This window comes from Sarcophilus harrisii, chromosome 3 (assembly GCF_902635505.1).
Source record: "Sarcophilus harrisii chromosome 3, mSarHar1.11, whole genome shotgun sequence".
NCBI lineage: Eukaryota > Metazoa > Chordata > Mammalia > Dasyuromorphia > Dasyuridae > Sarcophilus > Sarcophilus harrisii.
In genome coordinates this window covers 112,680,299-112,699,488 of record NC_045428.1, presented here as the reverse complement: position 1 = coordinate 112,699,488, position 19,190 = coordinate 112,680,299, and the positions used below count along the sequence as shown (strand labels likewise).

Here is a 19,190-nt window from a genome sequence, read left to right as displayed (position 1 = left end):
TGGGTAATTTATATTTTTGCTGATATTCATCCATTTTAATTAGATTGTCAAATTTATTGGTATATAATTGGGCAAAATAGTTTCTAATGATTGTTTCAATTTCCTCTTCATTGGTGGTGAGTTCACCTCTTTCATTTTTTTATTAGTAACTTTTTTCTTATTCTTTTAAAAAAATAATTTAATTTTTTAAATTTTTAAAAATGTTATATTGTTTTTTCTTCATAAAATCAACTTCTATTTTTATTTATTGTTTCAATAGTTTTCTTATTTTCATTTTTCTTAATCTTTCATTGGGATTTACAAATTGGTGTTTAATTAGAGATTTTTAATTTATTTGTTTTCTAGTTTTATTGATTTTTAAAATTCTATCCCCAACTTATTGATCTGCTTTTTTCTCTATTTTATTGATACAATTAAAGATATACATTTTCCTCTAACTACTGCTTTGGCTGTGTCTCAAAATTTTGGCATGTTGTCTCATTGTTGTCATTTTCTATAATGAAAATGTTGGTTGTTTCTATGATTTATTCTTTGACCCACTTTTTTTAAAAAGGATGAGATTAATTTTAATTTCTCCATTATCCATTATTGAATATTGTTTTTATTTCATTTTGATCTAAAAAGCATGAATTTGTGCTTTTCTACTTTTGATAGTATCGATTTTGTGTCCTTCTACATGGTCAATTGTTGTGCTATTTTCTGTTGAGCAAAAGGTATATTGCTTTCTATTCTCATTCAGTTTTCTTCATAGATCTGTAATATCTAACTTAGCCAGAATTTTATCAGTCTTATAAACTTTCTTTTTTGTTGTTGTTGTTGCATTTATCTAGTTCTAAGAGGGGAAAGTTGAAGTCCCTCACTACAGTTTTATTATCTATTTCCTCTCTTTTAAAAATTTAGATACTACACTCTTTGGTGCATATATATTTAAAATTAATATGACTTCATTTTCTATAGTATCTTTCAGCAACATGTAGTTTCCTTCTTTATCTTTTTTAATTAAATCTATTTTTGTATTTGTTTTCTCTGAGATCATGATGACTACCTCTTTCTTTTTGTTTCAACTGAAGCATAATGGAATTGGATCCAGCCCCTTACCTTTACCCTTTGTATCTGTATTTTTATTCTTCTTCAAATGTATTTCGTATAAACAACATAATATAGAATTCTGGTTTTTAATGCATTCTGCTTTCCACTTTCATTTTATGGGTGAGAGCATCTCATTCACATTTATAGTTATAACTAACTCTCTCTCTCCTTTTGTTTATTCTCATTTCTCTCTCTTAATTACACACACACACACACTTTTTCTCCTCACAAATGTTATACTTCTGATCACTGGCTTCCCTAAAATACCCTTCTTTTTATAGTTCACCCCCTTTTATTATCCCTGTCTCTTTTTTATTTTCTTTTATATCTATTTTTACTTATTTATAGGGTAAGATAGATTTCTGCATCCAAATGAGTGTGTATGTTATTTTCTCTTTGAACATATTTTGATGAGAGTAAGATTCAAGCTTCTATCCATTTAAAATAGCTTTGTGCATGCTTCTTTTTTGTGGGATAATTTATCCCATTCAATCACCCCCCCCTTCTAAAACTACTTCTTATGATTTGTAAATGATAAAATACTGTGACCAAATGTCCCTAACATCACATAATAGCATTGTTCATTAAAAAAAAAAATCAAGAACCATTCCTAAAATAAGAAACCTAAAGTAAGTCTTTAAAATTTATCATATTAAGTCTGGAGTGTAGTGTGGACTTTCATATCACAGAGCAGAATCAAGCTATGGAAATATCTTTCAAGTGAATCATCTTTGTATTGAGCTATAAACTTTTCACAAAAGCTGTCATGAATTCTTGTAAAATAATAAAGATGTTTTAATTGATTCTTTTCATTGTTTAATAAAACTGCTTTGTTTGATTGCCAGAGAAATTTAAATTGAGTTTTCATTACCTACTTCTGAACAATTTACACTAGGATTCAGACAGTATTGAGCTAATGAGTTTGAATTTATATTAAGCTTTAACTGTCTTCATGAAGTAGATGGAAAAAATTCATGGCAATAACTAAGCATCCTTCATTAAAAACTATGTTGTACAGATTTTACAAGGAGGTTTTTAATAGAGCTAAAGGATTGAAATTAGAATTTCACCAACTTTACTGTTCTGTGTCTCATAAGAAAATATGGTTTCAAAAGGAATTAGGACACGTATTAGTTGAAAAGAAATTTTCTGTATGGTTTAGAGGAGTAATTTTTGTATTCAGTAGCTTGAATTATGAAATGAAGCTCTACTGAAACAGATTCAATTGGGTCAGCAGCAAAAATTAAAAGACATTTAAGCATATTTCATTAAAATGGTATGCATTATAATACTTTAAAGAAACATATAACCAAGTTCCCAAAATCATCATATGTACTTTATATATCCCTCAAATACACTTTTGAAAATCCTCATTATTTCATGATCTAACTTTCACATTTTTTATATGAAATATAAACTTGTGCTGCTGTTTATATTATATATTACATCAATATTATTTCATGACTGTGATCATTTATTATTATATTTATAACAAATGCATTTTTCCCAATCTTTTCCATAATACTTAGTATTTGGGGAGTTTAACAAATCTATCTCAAAATTCATTCTTAAAATTAGGTTAAACATTTTAACTATAAAAGGTTGGCACTTTACCGTGCATTTAAAAAAAACACTTTAGTAGCAAAAGTTTCTGCATTATCTAATTCTGTAGTTTAATTGGATTTTATTTATTATATAATATATTCCATTTACTATTAAAACATTTGACTAGTTAGTGATTAGGTTTCTCAGATGTTGGTTTTTTAATTAACTCACTTTGTAGAAGTTTAGAGTAGCAAAATAGCAAACATATAGTATGTGTGAAATTGGTATACAGAGAATGCTTGTTTATCTATTTTTGTTTAAATTTTAAACATCAAGATGTTCCAATATAAATGGTGAATGAAACATGTATTTTTCAAGTATGAAGATGTTTAAAAAATGAATAATTAAATAAAATAAGATTGGCATTTTTACCAGAACTTTTCATCTTTTAAAAATTATTCCCAGATCTGAAGAATATCAACATTCAACTTGTTTCTAATTATATTTTTGTGATTGCCTATCTGGAAAGTGGAATGTTTCTTTGGACAGAGAAATTGGGGAAAAAAAGAAGTTTGTATCTCCCTTGTTTTAGTTCTTTACCCCTAAGAAATAAAGTACTTTTCCATTCTCCAAATAGGTTAAATTTGTGGCCTTACTTGCAAATTTAGTCATTGCAAATTTGGAATCTTCCTGTATCCAAATAATTTATATTCATTCCCCACAGGCAGCAGTGATGGTTCTTGGGATAAGGAAAAACTTCAGTCTCCCCCCACCCAGGGATCTCAGGCCTCTGTTAACCACCCCAGCTTGCCTGGACAGCATAACCTTCCAGTTAGTCATCCTCTCAACCCTCTTCAGCAGAACCACCTTCTGCCAAATGGTACGATGGCATCTTTTAGCACTATCATTGATAGTTTTCAAAAAATAAAATTGTATGTCGTTGTTGTGTAGTCAACATAGACAATGAGAAGCAGTGGAAATACAGCATATGCATAATCAAATATGGTTGGTATGGATTAAGAATGAGAAAATTATATTTTAAATATGATTTTAGCAGTCACAAGCATAATAAATATACCATCACACTTGGGGTTAGATATTTTAGAAAATATTTCATGATACAACGATGATAGTTTAATCATTCTTGGTGGTCTATTTTTCCTCCAGGTGTGCATATCTCCTATTGTCTTCAGTGGGAGTTACATACACAGAGGAGAAATTTTTCCTTCTGAATCTTTTTATTACAGCAGAATTTCTGAAGACTTCATATTTCAATGATATGTGGTGCCAATAATTTAAATAAAAGTTTGATGACAAGATTTTTTTCCTTTAAAACATAGAGGCACATATGATATAGTATACAATTTTTTTCTTGTAGGACTGGAACTTCCTTTTATGATGATGCCCCATCCTCTAATTCCTGTCAGCCTACCTCCAGCATCTGTCACTATGGCAATGAGCCAGATGAACCACCTCAGCACCATTGCTAATATGGCGGCAGCAGCACAAGTTCAGAGCCCACCATCAAGAGTTGAGACATCTGTTATTAAGGTAAATGGATAAAAAAACCAAAATAATTAATCAGTGGTTATTATAGAATTTTTCTATTTGGAGTGAGGATTTTTCATGAAATTGCTATTGCTAAAAAAAAAAAAAAAAAAAAAAAAAAAAAAAAAAAAAAAAAACCTAAGCAGGCATGATTAAATATAGAATCAAAAATGAATTAATAGTATTTATCAGATCATCAGCTATAAGTTGTCTGTCTGACTTCAGTCTAATACTATTTTCATCCATCCATCCTTCCATCTATACATTTATTATACCATTAATTTGTTTGTTCATTTCAAGAATGTTTTCAAAGTTCTTATTCTATTCAGAGTATTGTACTAAGGATTAAAAAGGCAAAAAATTAAATTAGACATTGCTACTATCATGATAGAGGAAGATGTATTAACACATGAATGCGTAGATAGGACATATATACTTTCATTTCTCACTTTCATACATTAGGGTAATTGGATACAGGGGATTGTAACTAAAGTGTTAAGATATTTTAATTTTTAATTTAATTTTAAGTTTTTAAATTTTAACTAAAGTGTTAAGATATTTTAATTTTTAATTTAATTTTAAGTTTTTAAATTTTAACTAAAGTGTTAAGATATTTTATAATGATTTATAATGATTTAAATTTTCATAAATATGTGTCTTTTCTTTTGATGAGCTTAGGTCTGGCATATATTTGGCATTAAAAGCAATTTGATAGAGGGGTTAAGTTGAATGGGAGAATTTGGAAGAAATGAATTTAGTGTCATTGGAATTTATATCACATCTAGTGATCTTCTTTTGAAATTGTCTTATCTCAATCCATTTATTCTGTTTGGGAATGATAATAATACTGAGTGACTGCTATATTTAAGACATGGTATTGTTTATTATATTAATCCCTTTAAAGAGTGGTGGCAGTCTATCTATGTCAAGACAATTTTTCTTAAAGTTATACATAACAGTAATAACTTATTGGAATAGTATATTCTTCAATATCTTAATATATTATTTGCTAAGGTGGCAGCTGTAAATAAAGCTTATTTCATAAGGCATCAACATTTTGTTTAATATGTAGTAGATTTTCTAAAAAGGATATTTTTTTATCATTTTTTCCTTGAACTGAAACTAAGGCATATTCTAGTATTCAAACAATATTTTATCTAATCAGTTTGCAAGTTCTTACCAAGTGATAAAATTTACAATCCATTCATGCTTGTATGTTTTATGATAATAACATAAACACTGCCATAAGTTCATCACAGTTGGTCCACCAAACATCCTTGAGGCCTTTCTCTATTTTTCTGATATCACAAAGGTATCTGTAATATAAAACTTTGAAAGATCATTTAATGCAACTCACTGGTTCACATTATAGCTATTAGTGTATTATGACTATATATTCTCTTACTAAATCATCTTTTTGTAGCTCCAGTTAATGAAATTATAAAATGGATTGCCAATTCCCTATTTTTAAATGATTTTTTAATGTTACATTAATATTTGGTTGTTCTTTCTTGCCCTTTTATCACAAGCACTGGTGTTGATTTTGGAAACATTTCCACCCTTCCACCCCCCACCACAAAGAGTTTCCATCTATTTCTAACTGAAGTAATTGAAATATGGATAAATACAAAACCAGTGGAAATAAGGACTTTTTGACCTTTCTCTCTACAATTCACTAAATTTGTAGTTAATGAGCTATATTTTGTTATCTGCAATCTCACAAAGCACTAAAAACTTTTATGGTCCTGGAGAATATTTCATTTCCTAGTGATAAGCAATTATAATAAAACTGAGGCCATATACTTATTGAATATTATAAATAGCATAAAATGATTTGAGGACAAAAGAGGAGCAAAAAACCTCAAAGAAATAAGCAGATAAACACCCTAACTTTAATATCTATAGATATACATATATTTACATTAGTCTTAAGTTATGTATTATGAACATTTATAACCAACATGGAGAAAGAATATCCTTTTTAAATATAGTCATTAGATATATGAGTTGAATTAATAGGTAAATAGATTGTGACAACCATGAAATATATTAAATGTGACATTTACCTATTTACCTATAAGCTATATCTTAGACATTACATAATTTTCATCATCTTTTTTAAAAATTAGACTTTAAAGGTAGACATAATATATGAGAATATATTTTAAGTTGTTTTTTAATCTATAGAAAACAAGTGAGAAGACTAATTAACCGTACATTCCATTTTGCCAATTTTTCTTACACTCAAATATTTTAGAGTAAGAATGTGCTATAGATATAAGCCTTCTTTATAGCAATATATATATATATATATATATATATATATATAGTAACTATATAGCAACCTTCTTTATTTTTCAGGTGAGGAAACTGAGTTTCAGAAAGGTTAAATCATTTTAATTTAAAAGTTAAATCATACAATGTATAAAAGCTCTATTTATAGAGATCATGTCTGTTTGACTTCAAATCTAGTACCCTCCCTATCCATCCATCCTTCCATCTATACATTTATTATGCCATTAATTTGTTCATTCATTCCAAGAATGTTTTAAAAGTTCTCATTCTATTCAGAGTATTGTACTAAGGACTGAAAAAACAAAAAACTAAATAAGATTTACCGCTACTGTCATGATAAAGGAGTATGTAATGACACATCAATAAATAAATTATATTGCAGGTACATAAAAAAAAGCATGCAAACAAAAAGCTAAGTAAAAGTAAAAATCATGCAAGGTTATTTATACTTGAAAGGATCAGGAATGACTCCATGGAGAAGGTGGCCTTTAATCAGTCATTTAAAGGGTTGCTAGCATATGCAATAATGAGAAAAAGAGTATGTTTCAATGCATCACCATAAATGTTGTGGAAAATATATGTTTTAAAAATTAGGAGAATCCACATATATGTCACTATAGCTTTAAGATTCATCCCTTCTCACCTATCAAGTATCATCATATCAATCACCTGTGGTAGGGTGAGGGTGAGTAAATGGAATTATATCTTGATAACTACAATAAATTACTTCTTTTTTATTCTAATCAATATTATTTTATATTTTTAAAATATTTACTTAATTTCCTTAATAATTATTATTCATATAGTATATTATCTATAATGTTATATAGATTTTATATTCTCTATGTATAGTAGACATTTATATTTAGCATATTAATACTTATCTATGAAATGACAAATTTTAAGTAAACGATCTCTAAGATCCCTTCTCAGTCTAAATCTTATGATCATACAGAAGGCTCTATATCCTGGTGCAGGATAAATGAAGACCTAACTAGTGTTCTGACCTTGGCCATTTTGGGTGGCAGGGACTGTTTCCAGATGCAAAGTAAGTGAAAGTTTACACAACATTCTGACCTTGGCCATCTCAACAATGATGGCCTTTTGCCAACAAAAACACCACCACCACCACAACAAGAAAAAAAATACAAACCCAGGATATATTGATATTTTTCTGGACACATGATTCAAAAATAACAAAAAAATTAGGGAAGTAGGAAGTCAACTAGTATGTTTCCACAGAAAATTAAAACTACATCAAAGTTACCAGGTAGACTCAGGTTCTAAAATGAACTCAATGAGGTATCAATGGCTCCTATGGCAATACATATTTCCATTCATTAAACATTTTACAACTGAGTTGTGATTAGATCCCTCTGTGTTTTGTTAACTTAAGTCAACAAGTCAACAACTATTTATTAAATACCAACCATAGGTTTCTTTGATGCTTTCATGCTGCTTTCATGAGTTGAGATAGCCATATAATTAACTGCTGTTGATGAGTCTCTTTCTATCTGGACTGAATCTTGGGGGAAAAAATGAAATCTCTCAGGTCTTGCTAGAGCTTTGTTCCAGTACTATAACCTTTCACAAATCAAGTCCATTTCCTTGGCATGATAAGACAATGGAGTAGAACTTTATTGTAAGATAAAATTTATACATATATATATATATATGCATTTTGACAGAAAATAAGCTTCTTAAGGAATAAAAATCAATTACATAAAATTATATAAAAATTTTCATGAACAAAATATAGCTAGAATAAGAAGAGAATTATTTGAAAAGGCAACACATTGATAGTAGCACTTTAATTTTTGGCAGAAAAAATCTAAAAAAGAAATTAGTGCATATGTTCTGGGAATACCTGAATATAATGGAAAAGTATCATAGATAAAAAAATAATAAATAATAAGAATGTGGAGAAACATGTTTGACTGATAAAGGGAAAAAGGAGTACAAGTAATATAATATACACATAAATATTTTAAAGTAAAATTTTAAAGCATTAAAAAGAATTTAAATTTTGGATAATTAAAATGATTAATTTCAATCCAGAGATCATACATCTCTCTGTATAATGGAGACATGGGATGCCATAAATGAAGAATTTGGCATAAACTGCCAGATGAAGTTATATGCTGTGTGTCTTGCTTGACTGCTTTTATGTTAGAAAGAAGAGTTCAAAGCAGGAAGATATATAAAGAAATTAAATATTGTGAAAACAAAAAGCATTAAACTTCTGACAAAAAATGAAAATATTTTATGTTTTGAGAAAATGTGGCGGAAAATTAACAGATCTTTTGCAATAAGATCCTGATGCAATATCCTACTTGTATGGCAGAAATGAATGTTATAAGAAAAAATGGGAGCTTCTATATACATATGAAGATCAAATAGGCAACATACCTGTATATTTGACTGAGTTCTTCATCAAAGAGATGTGATGTGGAAGAAATATTACAGTTCTTTGGCTCGATCATAGATTAGAGTTGGAAGAGATTTTGGAGACTATTTAGTGCAATCACATTATCTTCCAGGGAAGGAAAGTAGTGATATGTTTGAAATCAGCTAGACTATAACTACAAAAGTAGGATTTGAAGTCATGTATATTGCTTTCAGATTTAGTGTCCTTTCTCTTATACCACATTACTTTATCTCAGAAGATTAAATTAGAAGCAATAGCTTTAGAGATAGAAGTTACATTTAGAAAGAGTATTTTAACAATTAGAGCTATTGAAATGTGGAATGAGCTACCTGTGTTTAGTAAATTCACGCTAGCACATAGTAAGTATCTAATAAATGTTAGTTGGATGACTGACTCAGGAAGGTAGTGAGTTCTCCCTCACATGAGTCCTTTAATTAAAGGTGGAATGATTTACATGTTCACTATGTTGTAAATAGGATTTCTTTTTCAGGTATTATTTGGACCACATTGCTCCTGAGCGCCTTTATGACACAGAAATTTTGTTATGCTAGGAAACATTTATAGCAGTAATGAATAAAGATATTTTTTAAAACTTTCAAAAATTAAGGTAAAGAAATTAACATCAGTTGAATAAGTCTAAGAGAACCTGGTTCTGAAGATTTGTTCAAGTTAGCTGACTAACTGGTTTTCAGAAGATCGAACAGATTAAATTCTCAAGCTAATGGGACAAAAATATTGTGCTTAGAATAACAATGGAATACCTTTTCTAGTAAGATTATTATAAAACTATATTCAACCATTATGCTTATTTGGCCTGAAAAAATAATAATTGACCCTTGCTTTCTGTATGGTTGATATATATTATGTTATTATTGAATAGGAGAGTTTTTTTGACAGGTTAAACAGCCCTTATGGAATCCTAATAGATATCCACAGACTAAAAATGAAACTATATTAGAAAATATAATAAAAGATTAATGTATCACTGATAATTCTAACTATAATAATGAGATCTATATATGAAATAGAGCAGAATAAGCATTTGTGCTATAATCTTTGCTAATTGCATTCTTTCTGAAGAACTTTATTATGTCATAGCAGAAATGCTATAGATTGTTTGAATTCTAAAAAGACTGTGATTTTTCTCAGTCAAGAGATTTATCCAGTTGAGTCATGAGCTTTTTTTTTTTTAAGATCAAATCATAATGGCTTATCTGTTCTAGCATTTAAGCTATTTTCTAATTCAGAAATGATAGCTCTACTACTTAAGATAAAAAGGGAATCATGGAATTGCTTTGTTTCCATAATATGTTTTCTACCTAGCATTTCCCTCAGCTCAGATAAATGCATGTCTACAATGTTTTCCCAGTATAAAGCATTCTAGGAAAAATATAGAATATATTAATGCTTGGCTTAATTTCCCCCATATATCCTACAGGGATTTATATACATTTTCTTAGAGTTGAGGGAAATCCTATTTTTTTTCTCACTCTTCTCTGTATCTTCCCTTAATGAATAAATTTAGTTCAACTATAGTTTTATACCCAATCCATACCTTTGAAGGTAACTATGCTTCCAAGAAAGCATGTACTTCCAGAAATCATAGACGACTATGTGATTATGGAACTATGATGACTCTGTACAGACAGCAAGCAGCCTTGACACAGCCACTCTGAAATTAATAATAGCCAGAGGGGATTTTTATCACTCTTTGGTCAACTTTTTAAACTTTCATTATTCACTGCTCACAAATACAAACAGTGTGATAAAGCATATATAATAAAAATTTGTCCTGTTCTGGCTCCCACTATTTTTGCTGTTTTCATGCACATTTTGCTGGAACTAAAGAGTCATCAATATTTCCAGATTGATTGGGTCCCAATAAATATTATAGTATCAAAAACTTTAATAACAGCAATAGCTAATAAAAAATATTTTAGTTCCCTTCATTCCTCCAAAAGCTGTTTTATTTTTTCACTTGTGAAATAATTTTCCTTATTAATCTTCCAGAAGATTTTTTTGAATATCACATACTGAAAATTAGCAAGTAACTTTTTAAACCACAATAACTCAATTAAATAGTTCAATAGAATAAAGGCTTATTTAGCAAGTATTTTCCCCAATTAAAAAAAATAAATCAAGGAAACAATATAAAGGATAATGATGATAATATTAATAGAATAATCACCTAAAAATTTGAAACTGTTGTGGAATTATTTAAAAAAAATAAATTTGATGTAAAAAAGAAATGAGTCTAGGCACTTATACCTGACTCTTTTGTAGGGATAGAGATTCAATGTTTGGAATATTGTGTATATTGATCAATTTCATTGATTTTCCCACTTTTTTCTTTCATTTAACTAAAAACATTGTGGTAAGGAACAGTGCCCAAATTATGTAAAAACCAAAAATGTGAAAAAAAAAAGATGTAAAAAATATTTTGTCTTAAAATTTTTAAAGTTTAAGAAATTTTTAAAAATTTAAGAACTTGAAAAATTAAAAGGATTTAAAATTTTAAAAGAAATTCATTTATATTATGCTGTCTGTTTAAAACACACTCACCTCCCTAATTCCAATAATTTCTTCTGCTGCTGTGCTCTTCCTTTTCTTCATACAGAGTATAGGACTGCTTTGTAGGTCTGAGGATTATACTTGTAATTTACAGTAACTTTGCCTTTTTTCCTATCATTTAATGATAACAAAGTAATCCTATTAATCAGATAACCAGACTGTAGGAAAAAACTTCTACAGAGCCTACTGTATCACATATAATGTCCTCCAAATTAAAAATTCTTCAAATTCACCACTTCCAAAAATGTGAATAAATTAGCAGCCTAATTTATCAGTTCACAATTATATCAGAACAATTCTATGAAAACTTAAAATTAGGCCAACTAATTGTAAGATTTTTTTCATTAATATTTCATTTATTTTAAATCTCTATAAATGAGAACAAGTATGAAACAATTGAAAAGAATATAAACAGCTAATGTTACTTTTTAAAGGCCTTTTTTTTTAAAAAGCTACAGAAATTATGAGCATTTTGACAAATTTATTTTGGATTATGATATATTTATGAACTTCATTATCTTCCTGTTACTCCTAGGATCAAAGTTCAAAGTGATTCATAGGTTACCTTACTCTTATACCTTTCTTATATCTCATTCTCCTCCATGTACTTTGATATGATATAGTATCACTCATTTCTTTGCTGTTCCTCTTGAAAAACATTGCATCTCCCTACCCTTTGACTTTAACTGACTTGAAAATATTGTATTTTTTCAATATTATTTAAGTTCTTTGAGGATAGGAACTGACTTACTTTTCTAATTATGTCCAGTGACCACATCATACATGATGCTTAAGAAAGGCTTGCTAAGTGACTGCTTGGAGTAAAAATAAATACTCTTCCAGGATCATTAGTTTTGTGTGACCTCTTTTTTAATGAGAGGATTTTCATCTTGAATATCATTTGTTGACTAGTTTTGTTAAAGATGGAGAATTGCCAGAAATTTTGTTTTGAGGGATTTATCATGCAAGATTGTAGAGAAATATTTTGAAATACTAAATTTAGTATTCTTTTGCCTGTGTTCTTCTTAAATTAATTTTTTGGGTTAAAGGCTATTGTGCATATGAACTGATAATTCCAGTTTTATAGTTTCCTTCAGAGACAACATCCTGCTTTTTCTTATTATGTTAAAATAAAACTTGTTATGTTTTGTTTCATTAATAATTATGATGTTCTCTTTGAAACAGTTCTTTGTGGTCTCCATTATTCTGCATCTTACACTATATTCTGTAATGGCAAGCATATAAATATTATAAAAGAATTAAGCTGTTGAAATAAATTAATTTATTGTACAACAATGTATTCAAATTTTACTTGCTTGCTGGATTTCACTTTAATGAAATTCTTCAAAGAACAATGCATCATGTTCTAAAGATTGAAATTATACATAAAGTTAAATGACTAAATATGCTGTTTTCCAATTTATAGACAGTTTCTGTTGAATACTAACACCCTTAAGTTCATATCAATTTGCATATGTTTAAAACATTTGGTTTAATTTTTTTTACTTGTATTCTTTATCTCTGAAGAAATAAGGATAATCAAAATTAAAATAAGCCTAAAGCTACATTAAATGGTATAATCCTTAGGAATATTGCAACTTGCAAAACCAAACAATTTTTTTTTATTTAAATCTTAAAATATCCATTATATTTCTAATTCTTATCTGAGTGTATTTTCTTATTTCTTCTATGTGATCACTAAAAATGTAGAAAATAGAAAAGGTGAGCTTTGATTTGAATATATTTATTGAGCTGCCAGACATAAATTTATGTGGAAAAAAATTTTTTTTTAAATCAGCTAATGGATTTTTAGCAGTATAAACCATGCCACTGGAGGTAGCCCAAGAAAGATTAGGCTGAATGTGAAGAGTTAAATACTTATGAAGTTAACATCAAATTTCCATGCCTTCCATTAGCACCATTGCAAAATGTATTATGACAGGAAATCCGGACTTGCAATGAAAGACTTTAAAAGAAATTGATTTGTTTCAAGAATGCACATTCCCTTTGTTGAACTAAACATAGGAAGAGCCACAGAGATTTCTTACATATATAATTATTGATACTTTAAAAAAAATTCTTAAACCATTATTAGTAATAATTGAGTAAAGGAAAAGGAAGAGTTGTAAAATTCTTTCCACAAAGCCATACCTTGCAATCATAAATAACTTTTTAAATAACTCAGACATTGAAAATAGGCCATTATAATTTTGACAAGGACAAGAATATTTTATACACGTGTGTGTGTGTGTGTAATGTATGTGTACAAATTTTCACTTACTACTCTATGTTAAATCAAAAGAAAAAGTCATTACAAATTAATTTTACAATTTCAACCCCCTTGTGGTTAGATTATTTAGAATATTCAAAGAAAGCACATTAGTACCTTTGAAATGTAGTAAACTATATATATATAGCTATCTATTTCTGAACTATAGTTTTTCTTTGCATAAATTTCAATAGGCATACCAGAGATATCCTTCAAAAGATAAAATTATTTGAAGTAAATTCTTATAGAATGGACTTTAGTTTAATTATATATATATTTTTAATCTGTGTTAATTGGGTTCATAGTGAGTACTTTCATTTACCAAGGCAAATAAACTTTAATCTCGTTTATAGCTTTATTTAGAGAGCTGTGAAGGTCACTGATAGATTAAAAGACTTGTTTAGGGACTTGAACTCAGATCTTCCAGACTCTGAGGCCTTGGTTCCTATTTGTAAGTGATGTTGCTTCTCAGATCAATGTTAGCCTTGCTTTGGAAAGGATTTCACACATGCACATTGTGTGTGTGTGTGTGTGTGTGTGTGTGTGTGTGTGTGTGAGAGAGATCGAGAGAGAGAGAGAGAGAGAGAGAGAGAGAGGGCAATATGCGCTTTGTATAATGACCTTAATACAAGTCACTATTGTCTTGACAGTTATATTCTGTTTGCTCAAGAATATATGATGTTAATTTTGTCAATAGCCTTTTTCACTGTATACACATGGGGAGATTCTTTAGTGGCTGTAAACACTCTTGGCAGTGGCTACTAAGTTTGAATGAGTGCTTTAGAGTAATGGTGAGATAATGCCAAATCCTTTGTTTAAAAACAGGCAATTCCCATTCTTTTTTTTTTTTTTTTTTTTTTTTTTTTTTTTTAATCATCATAAGTTGAAGTACATTTTGCGGGGCATATTTGTTATTTCTCTACTTCCTTAATTTATACACTAGTTGTTTCTTATAATTTTGGGTTATTTGTTTGCATTGTACACTAATGAACTTCAGAATGTTAGAAGCCTAGCATGCTTGATTTATTTGGTTTGGAAAACTAAATGCAAATGCATCTATTTTTCAGATGCTATTCAGGACAGATTTAAATAAAATAGTTCAATCAGAAACTAACACATATAAATAATATCTTCCCTTGACTAACCCTTTATTTATGATATTTAAGTTATCCCTTAATTTTATCCATTATGAGAAATTTTTGATTGGGGTGGGGTCATTTTTCTTATGGATTACTTACTAATCAATTAATGTAGCAGGAATATAAAAATAAATGCTTTGAATTAGTCAATCAATGAGTCAATACATATTTATTGTTGACCCTGTGCTAAAAACACTGGGGATACAAAAAGAGCCAAAGGACATTGTCTCTTTTCAAGGAGCTCACAATTTAATAAGGAAGATAACAAACAAACAAATATGCACTAATGTTATATACAGGATTAGCAGGAAATAATTACAAGAGAGAAGGACAATGGAGGTCATATAATAGACACTTAATAAATGTTCATTTGAATGGGGTTGAATTGTAAGAGAAGACATTAGAATTAAGTGGAATTGAAAATTTTGTTGATGAGGGAACTTAGGTTCAAAGAGGTACTAGACAATAAACTCTATCTTATATTCCCATTAGAGTGCTTTTAGAGAGTAGGGAACTTTTACATTATCTAATATACCTAAAGGTGTTTAGCGGATAAACACTGGTCACATGACAAATACTTCTTGTTTTTTGATATTTATTAGAGAAGAGAGCTTGAGTATATGTCTAGTTCTCTTAACTCCAGGCCCACTGTTAGAAAAACAAAACAAAACAACAACAACAACAACAAAAATAAAGATCTGCACTTGAAACTGCTCAGGTTCTGGAACTGGATGAGACTTCAGGGGCAGTCTAATTTGAATCCTTATTTTACAGATAAGAATACTGAGACCACAAGAAATTAAACAACTTGCCCACTGTCACAAAGGTAACATGGGCTTGAGTTGGAATTTGAACTCAGATTCTATGATGCTAAGGTAAATTCTTAAAAGACTAGAAGAGTTTGGACTAGATAGGAAAGAAGTTACCTTCAATTGTCACCCAATAGATATATTGCTTATCCTTACCAAGATACAAAGTGATTAATTTGGACTAGTATTTGATTTTTATGTTTGATTTTTTTAAATATCAGTTACATTTTTATTAATAATTTCTGTGTAACAGTTTTGATTTTTATTTGTGTATTTATACATATGTGTTTCAGAAACAATTTGGCTATTAATTGTTTAATGCTAATGTCTGATTGTATGTCTACACTAATTTTATGTAAGTTTTCATTTAATTTTACAGACACTTATAGTCATTATAGCTATGACCATATTAAAATTGCAGTTTCACAAGTCATAATTCATAAAAATTCAAAAAAATAAAATTTTCTTCTTTTTTATTAATTTGAAAGTAAAGGGTTCTTTCATAAAGAGGAGTGTTTCCTAAGTTCCTCACTTTTACAAAGGAGGGACTTCTTGGATAGTATTTCCATCTTTACTCCAAGTACAGAATATTATTTTCATTCTACTTATTAACTTGATTACAGTAATGTTTTTTGCAGTTTGTAGAATTGAAGAGTTGAATAATTCTTCTCTGCTAGGTATTTGCAAGATCTAGTCTATTGTGGAAGGTGGAAGGAGCTCATGATGGAAATATTAAGAAGTAGAAATGGGAAAGAATTAGAATGTTTTATTATTTTTTCGAATACAAAATCACTTATGGTAAACAAAATAAATAGCAAAAAGTATTACAGACTACATTGACTCTGGAATACAAGTTTTAATTCTATAAAATGTGTAGCCTCTACTAATACAATTTTTCTCAATTTTCTCTTCTCTAACTTCACTTGTTTTCTCTCATTCTCTCATTCAACTAGAAGGGATATTTTCCCTTCTAGTTCACATATAAGCTTTGTAATATTTATACTCCTTTTAAATAAACAAAATTAAAAGTGGTTTTTATGCTATCCTTAAAATTAGAATGAACTAGATAAAAGATTGGTTTAATGAAACTAGCTATTTTTAGCCTGGATGGACGGTAGAATTCTCGAGGACAAGAGAGGTGTCTTGGAGTACTTTGAAGAGCTACCATAATTAGATTCTTCCTGTCTGACCCCAAAGAGCAGAACTAAGAATAATGGACAGAAGTTTCAGAGAAGCAGAATTAGGTTTGACATAAAGAAAATTTTCCTAGAAATTAGAATGATCCAAAAGTAGAATGGCATTTTCTAGAAAGCAGGGGGTCCTATCCATTGGAGGTCATTAGGCAAAAGTTGCGTTTTATTCTGAGTAGAAATTTTTCACTCTTTTTTTTAAATTTTGTTTTTATTGTGAACTCCACAAACTTTAAATAATATATACTTAGTACAACAGAAGAACATTGCATATAAATTTTTTTTATATTGTTGTTGACCTCCATTGTGTAAAGCTTGTTTTCTCTTTCAAAATATATAATGCCTTTGATATTTAACTTTCAAAGTTGTATGTATGTCTCTGAATCCTGCTGATGGGGATTCTTTTTCTTGATAAATTAGATTGGTTGTTTACTGAAGTTCTTTCCCACACTGAAATTCTATGAAAAATATGTGCACATTATTTTTGTAGACTTTGTAGGTTACTAAAAATGTGGCTTTCTAATGCCTAGACAGCAGATCAGTGATGGAATAAATGTTAATAACTCTTCTGGCATTATTTTGGTCTATTACATTAATAATCTATGTGCTAAATAGTCCTCAGATACTCATTGACACAGCAGATTATAATAGCTCCATTCATAGACTTATTTAAAAAAGAGAATTCTTTAATATTAGAACCCACTTTGATCTATTCATGCATTGTGGCCTAATGGCTTACATTTTATATATATTTTGGTCCTCTTATTTGGGCTCCATTTTCTCCAAATAGGGAGATGTAAGCTATATCTAACTTTTGCTATTTCTATAGTAGTATATATCTATGCAACTTTTCCGGATGTATGTTATCTGACTATTCTTCTCTGCTCTCCCTCCTTTGTGAGGCTTTTGTGGGTTCATTGTTTCTATCCTGAGAAAAACTCAAGATAAGTGGGGATGTTTTTAATGTAGCTGAATATAAATGAAAATAATCCTTTTCTTTACCCTAACATTATGTTTCTACTATATTAAGGGGAAAAAAAGCAGCATTCAGTATAAAAGAGAGCCATTGTATTTAACTTATTATTATTATTATTATTTTTCTTCCTGTGCGGATATAGGAACGTGTTCCAGACAGTCCTTCTCCTGCCCCCTCCCTTGAAGAGGGTCGAAGACCTGGCAGTCATCCATCATCTCACCGAAGCAGCAGCGTATCTAGCTCCCCTGCACGGACCGAGAGTTCTTCTGATAGAATCCGTAGGTCACCTACTTTTCCTTGTCACCATTTTAAACTTTATTAGGTTCAGCTGGCTTTTCTAATCAAAATGCCCTCATTCCAAATAGATCTCAGATGTATCATGTTCTGAAGCTCTGTAGCAAGAGCCATCTCTCAACATTATGTTTCCCAGTTTGCAATATCCTAAGGTATGATGCTACATTAACAGTTTTTGATATAAACTCCCACTCTGTGATACCACATATAAAGCTTTGAGCTATTAAACAGAGCTTGGAATGGAAAGTAACCTTTTAGATTAGTTTCTGAAGTGAATTCAGCTCTCAATTATTCAGTTTTTGACGATCCAAGATAATATAATACATCCCATTATTTTGATTCCTCAACTAGCATATAGCCAATGATTTTGGCCACTTCAAATTCTTCATCAAATTCTTAAAAAGAGGGACAGACTTGGGAAATGGAAGGAGTAAAATTTAAAATAATAAATTTTACTTTTTGTTAGTCATTAAAGAGCTTTAGTAAACTGGAGAGTTTGGAATTTATTGATTAAAGTTAAAATTAGATATACATTTTTAAGATTCATTCTATCAAAATAGTGTTACATTTTAAAATATTACTTCAGTTCTGTAATATGGAATCAATCTTAGGTTATAATAATGTATGCCCATGCCAGTCTCCAGAAACCCAGTGATAGACAAATGACAATCCATTTGGTGTCCTAGAAATAATTCCCAAGATGTAAAACTTGGATGAAGTAGTTGAAAGTGTAAATTTTAAAACAAATAGTGAATATATTTCTCCTTATCATGGAGTGCTACTTATTTCCACACTTAATCTCTGAGTAACATCACTTACTTTTCCCCCCTTAAACAAAATGCCTGATTAGTTCAAAACACTAAGAAATGCACTTTATTTAGACAGAGAATATTATTATTAGTTAATACAGACTTGTTGGATCATGGGTTTTGAACTGGAAAGGAACCTCAGAGGTTCATTTTCTTCGACCTTATTTTATGAATTTGGAAGCAGAGTTCAAGAAAAGTTTAAGTGATTTGTCTTAAGTCAAACACAGA

The 19,190-nt window shown here is 29.4% G+C and overlaps 1 protein-coding gene across 3 annotated transcripts in view; it reads left to right on the top strand.

Annotated features, from left to right (window-relative positions):
- DACH1 (dachshund family transcription factor 1) overlaps positions 1-19,190 on the top strand; it is a 475,837-nt gene that overhangs the window by 322,382 nt on the left and 134,265 nt on the right. For 2 of the 3 annotated variants that reach the window (XM_031958462.1, XM_031958461.1), the window contains exons 4-6: positions 3,359-3,514; positions 4,013-4,185; positions 18,002-18,137. In XM_031958462.1, coding sequence (XP_031814322.1) covers positions 3,359-3,514; positions 4,013-4,185; positions 18,002-18,137 — 465 coding nt within the window. The remainder of the gene's footprint in view (positions 1-3,358; positions 3,515-4,012; positions 4,186-18,001; positions 18,138-19,190) is intronic. The other variant, XM_031958463.1, reaches the window with a different exon arrangement.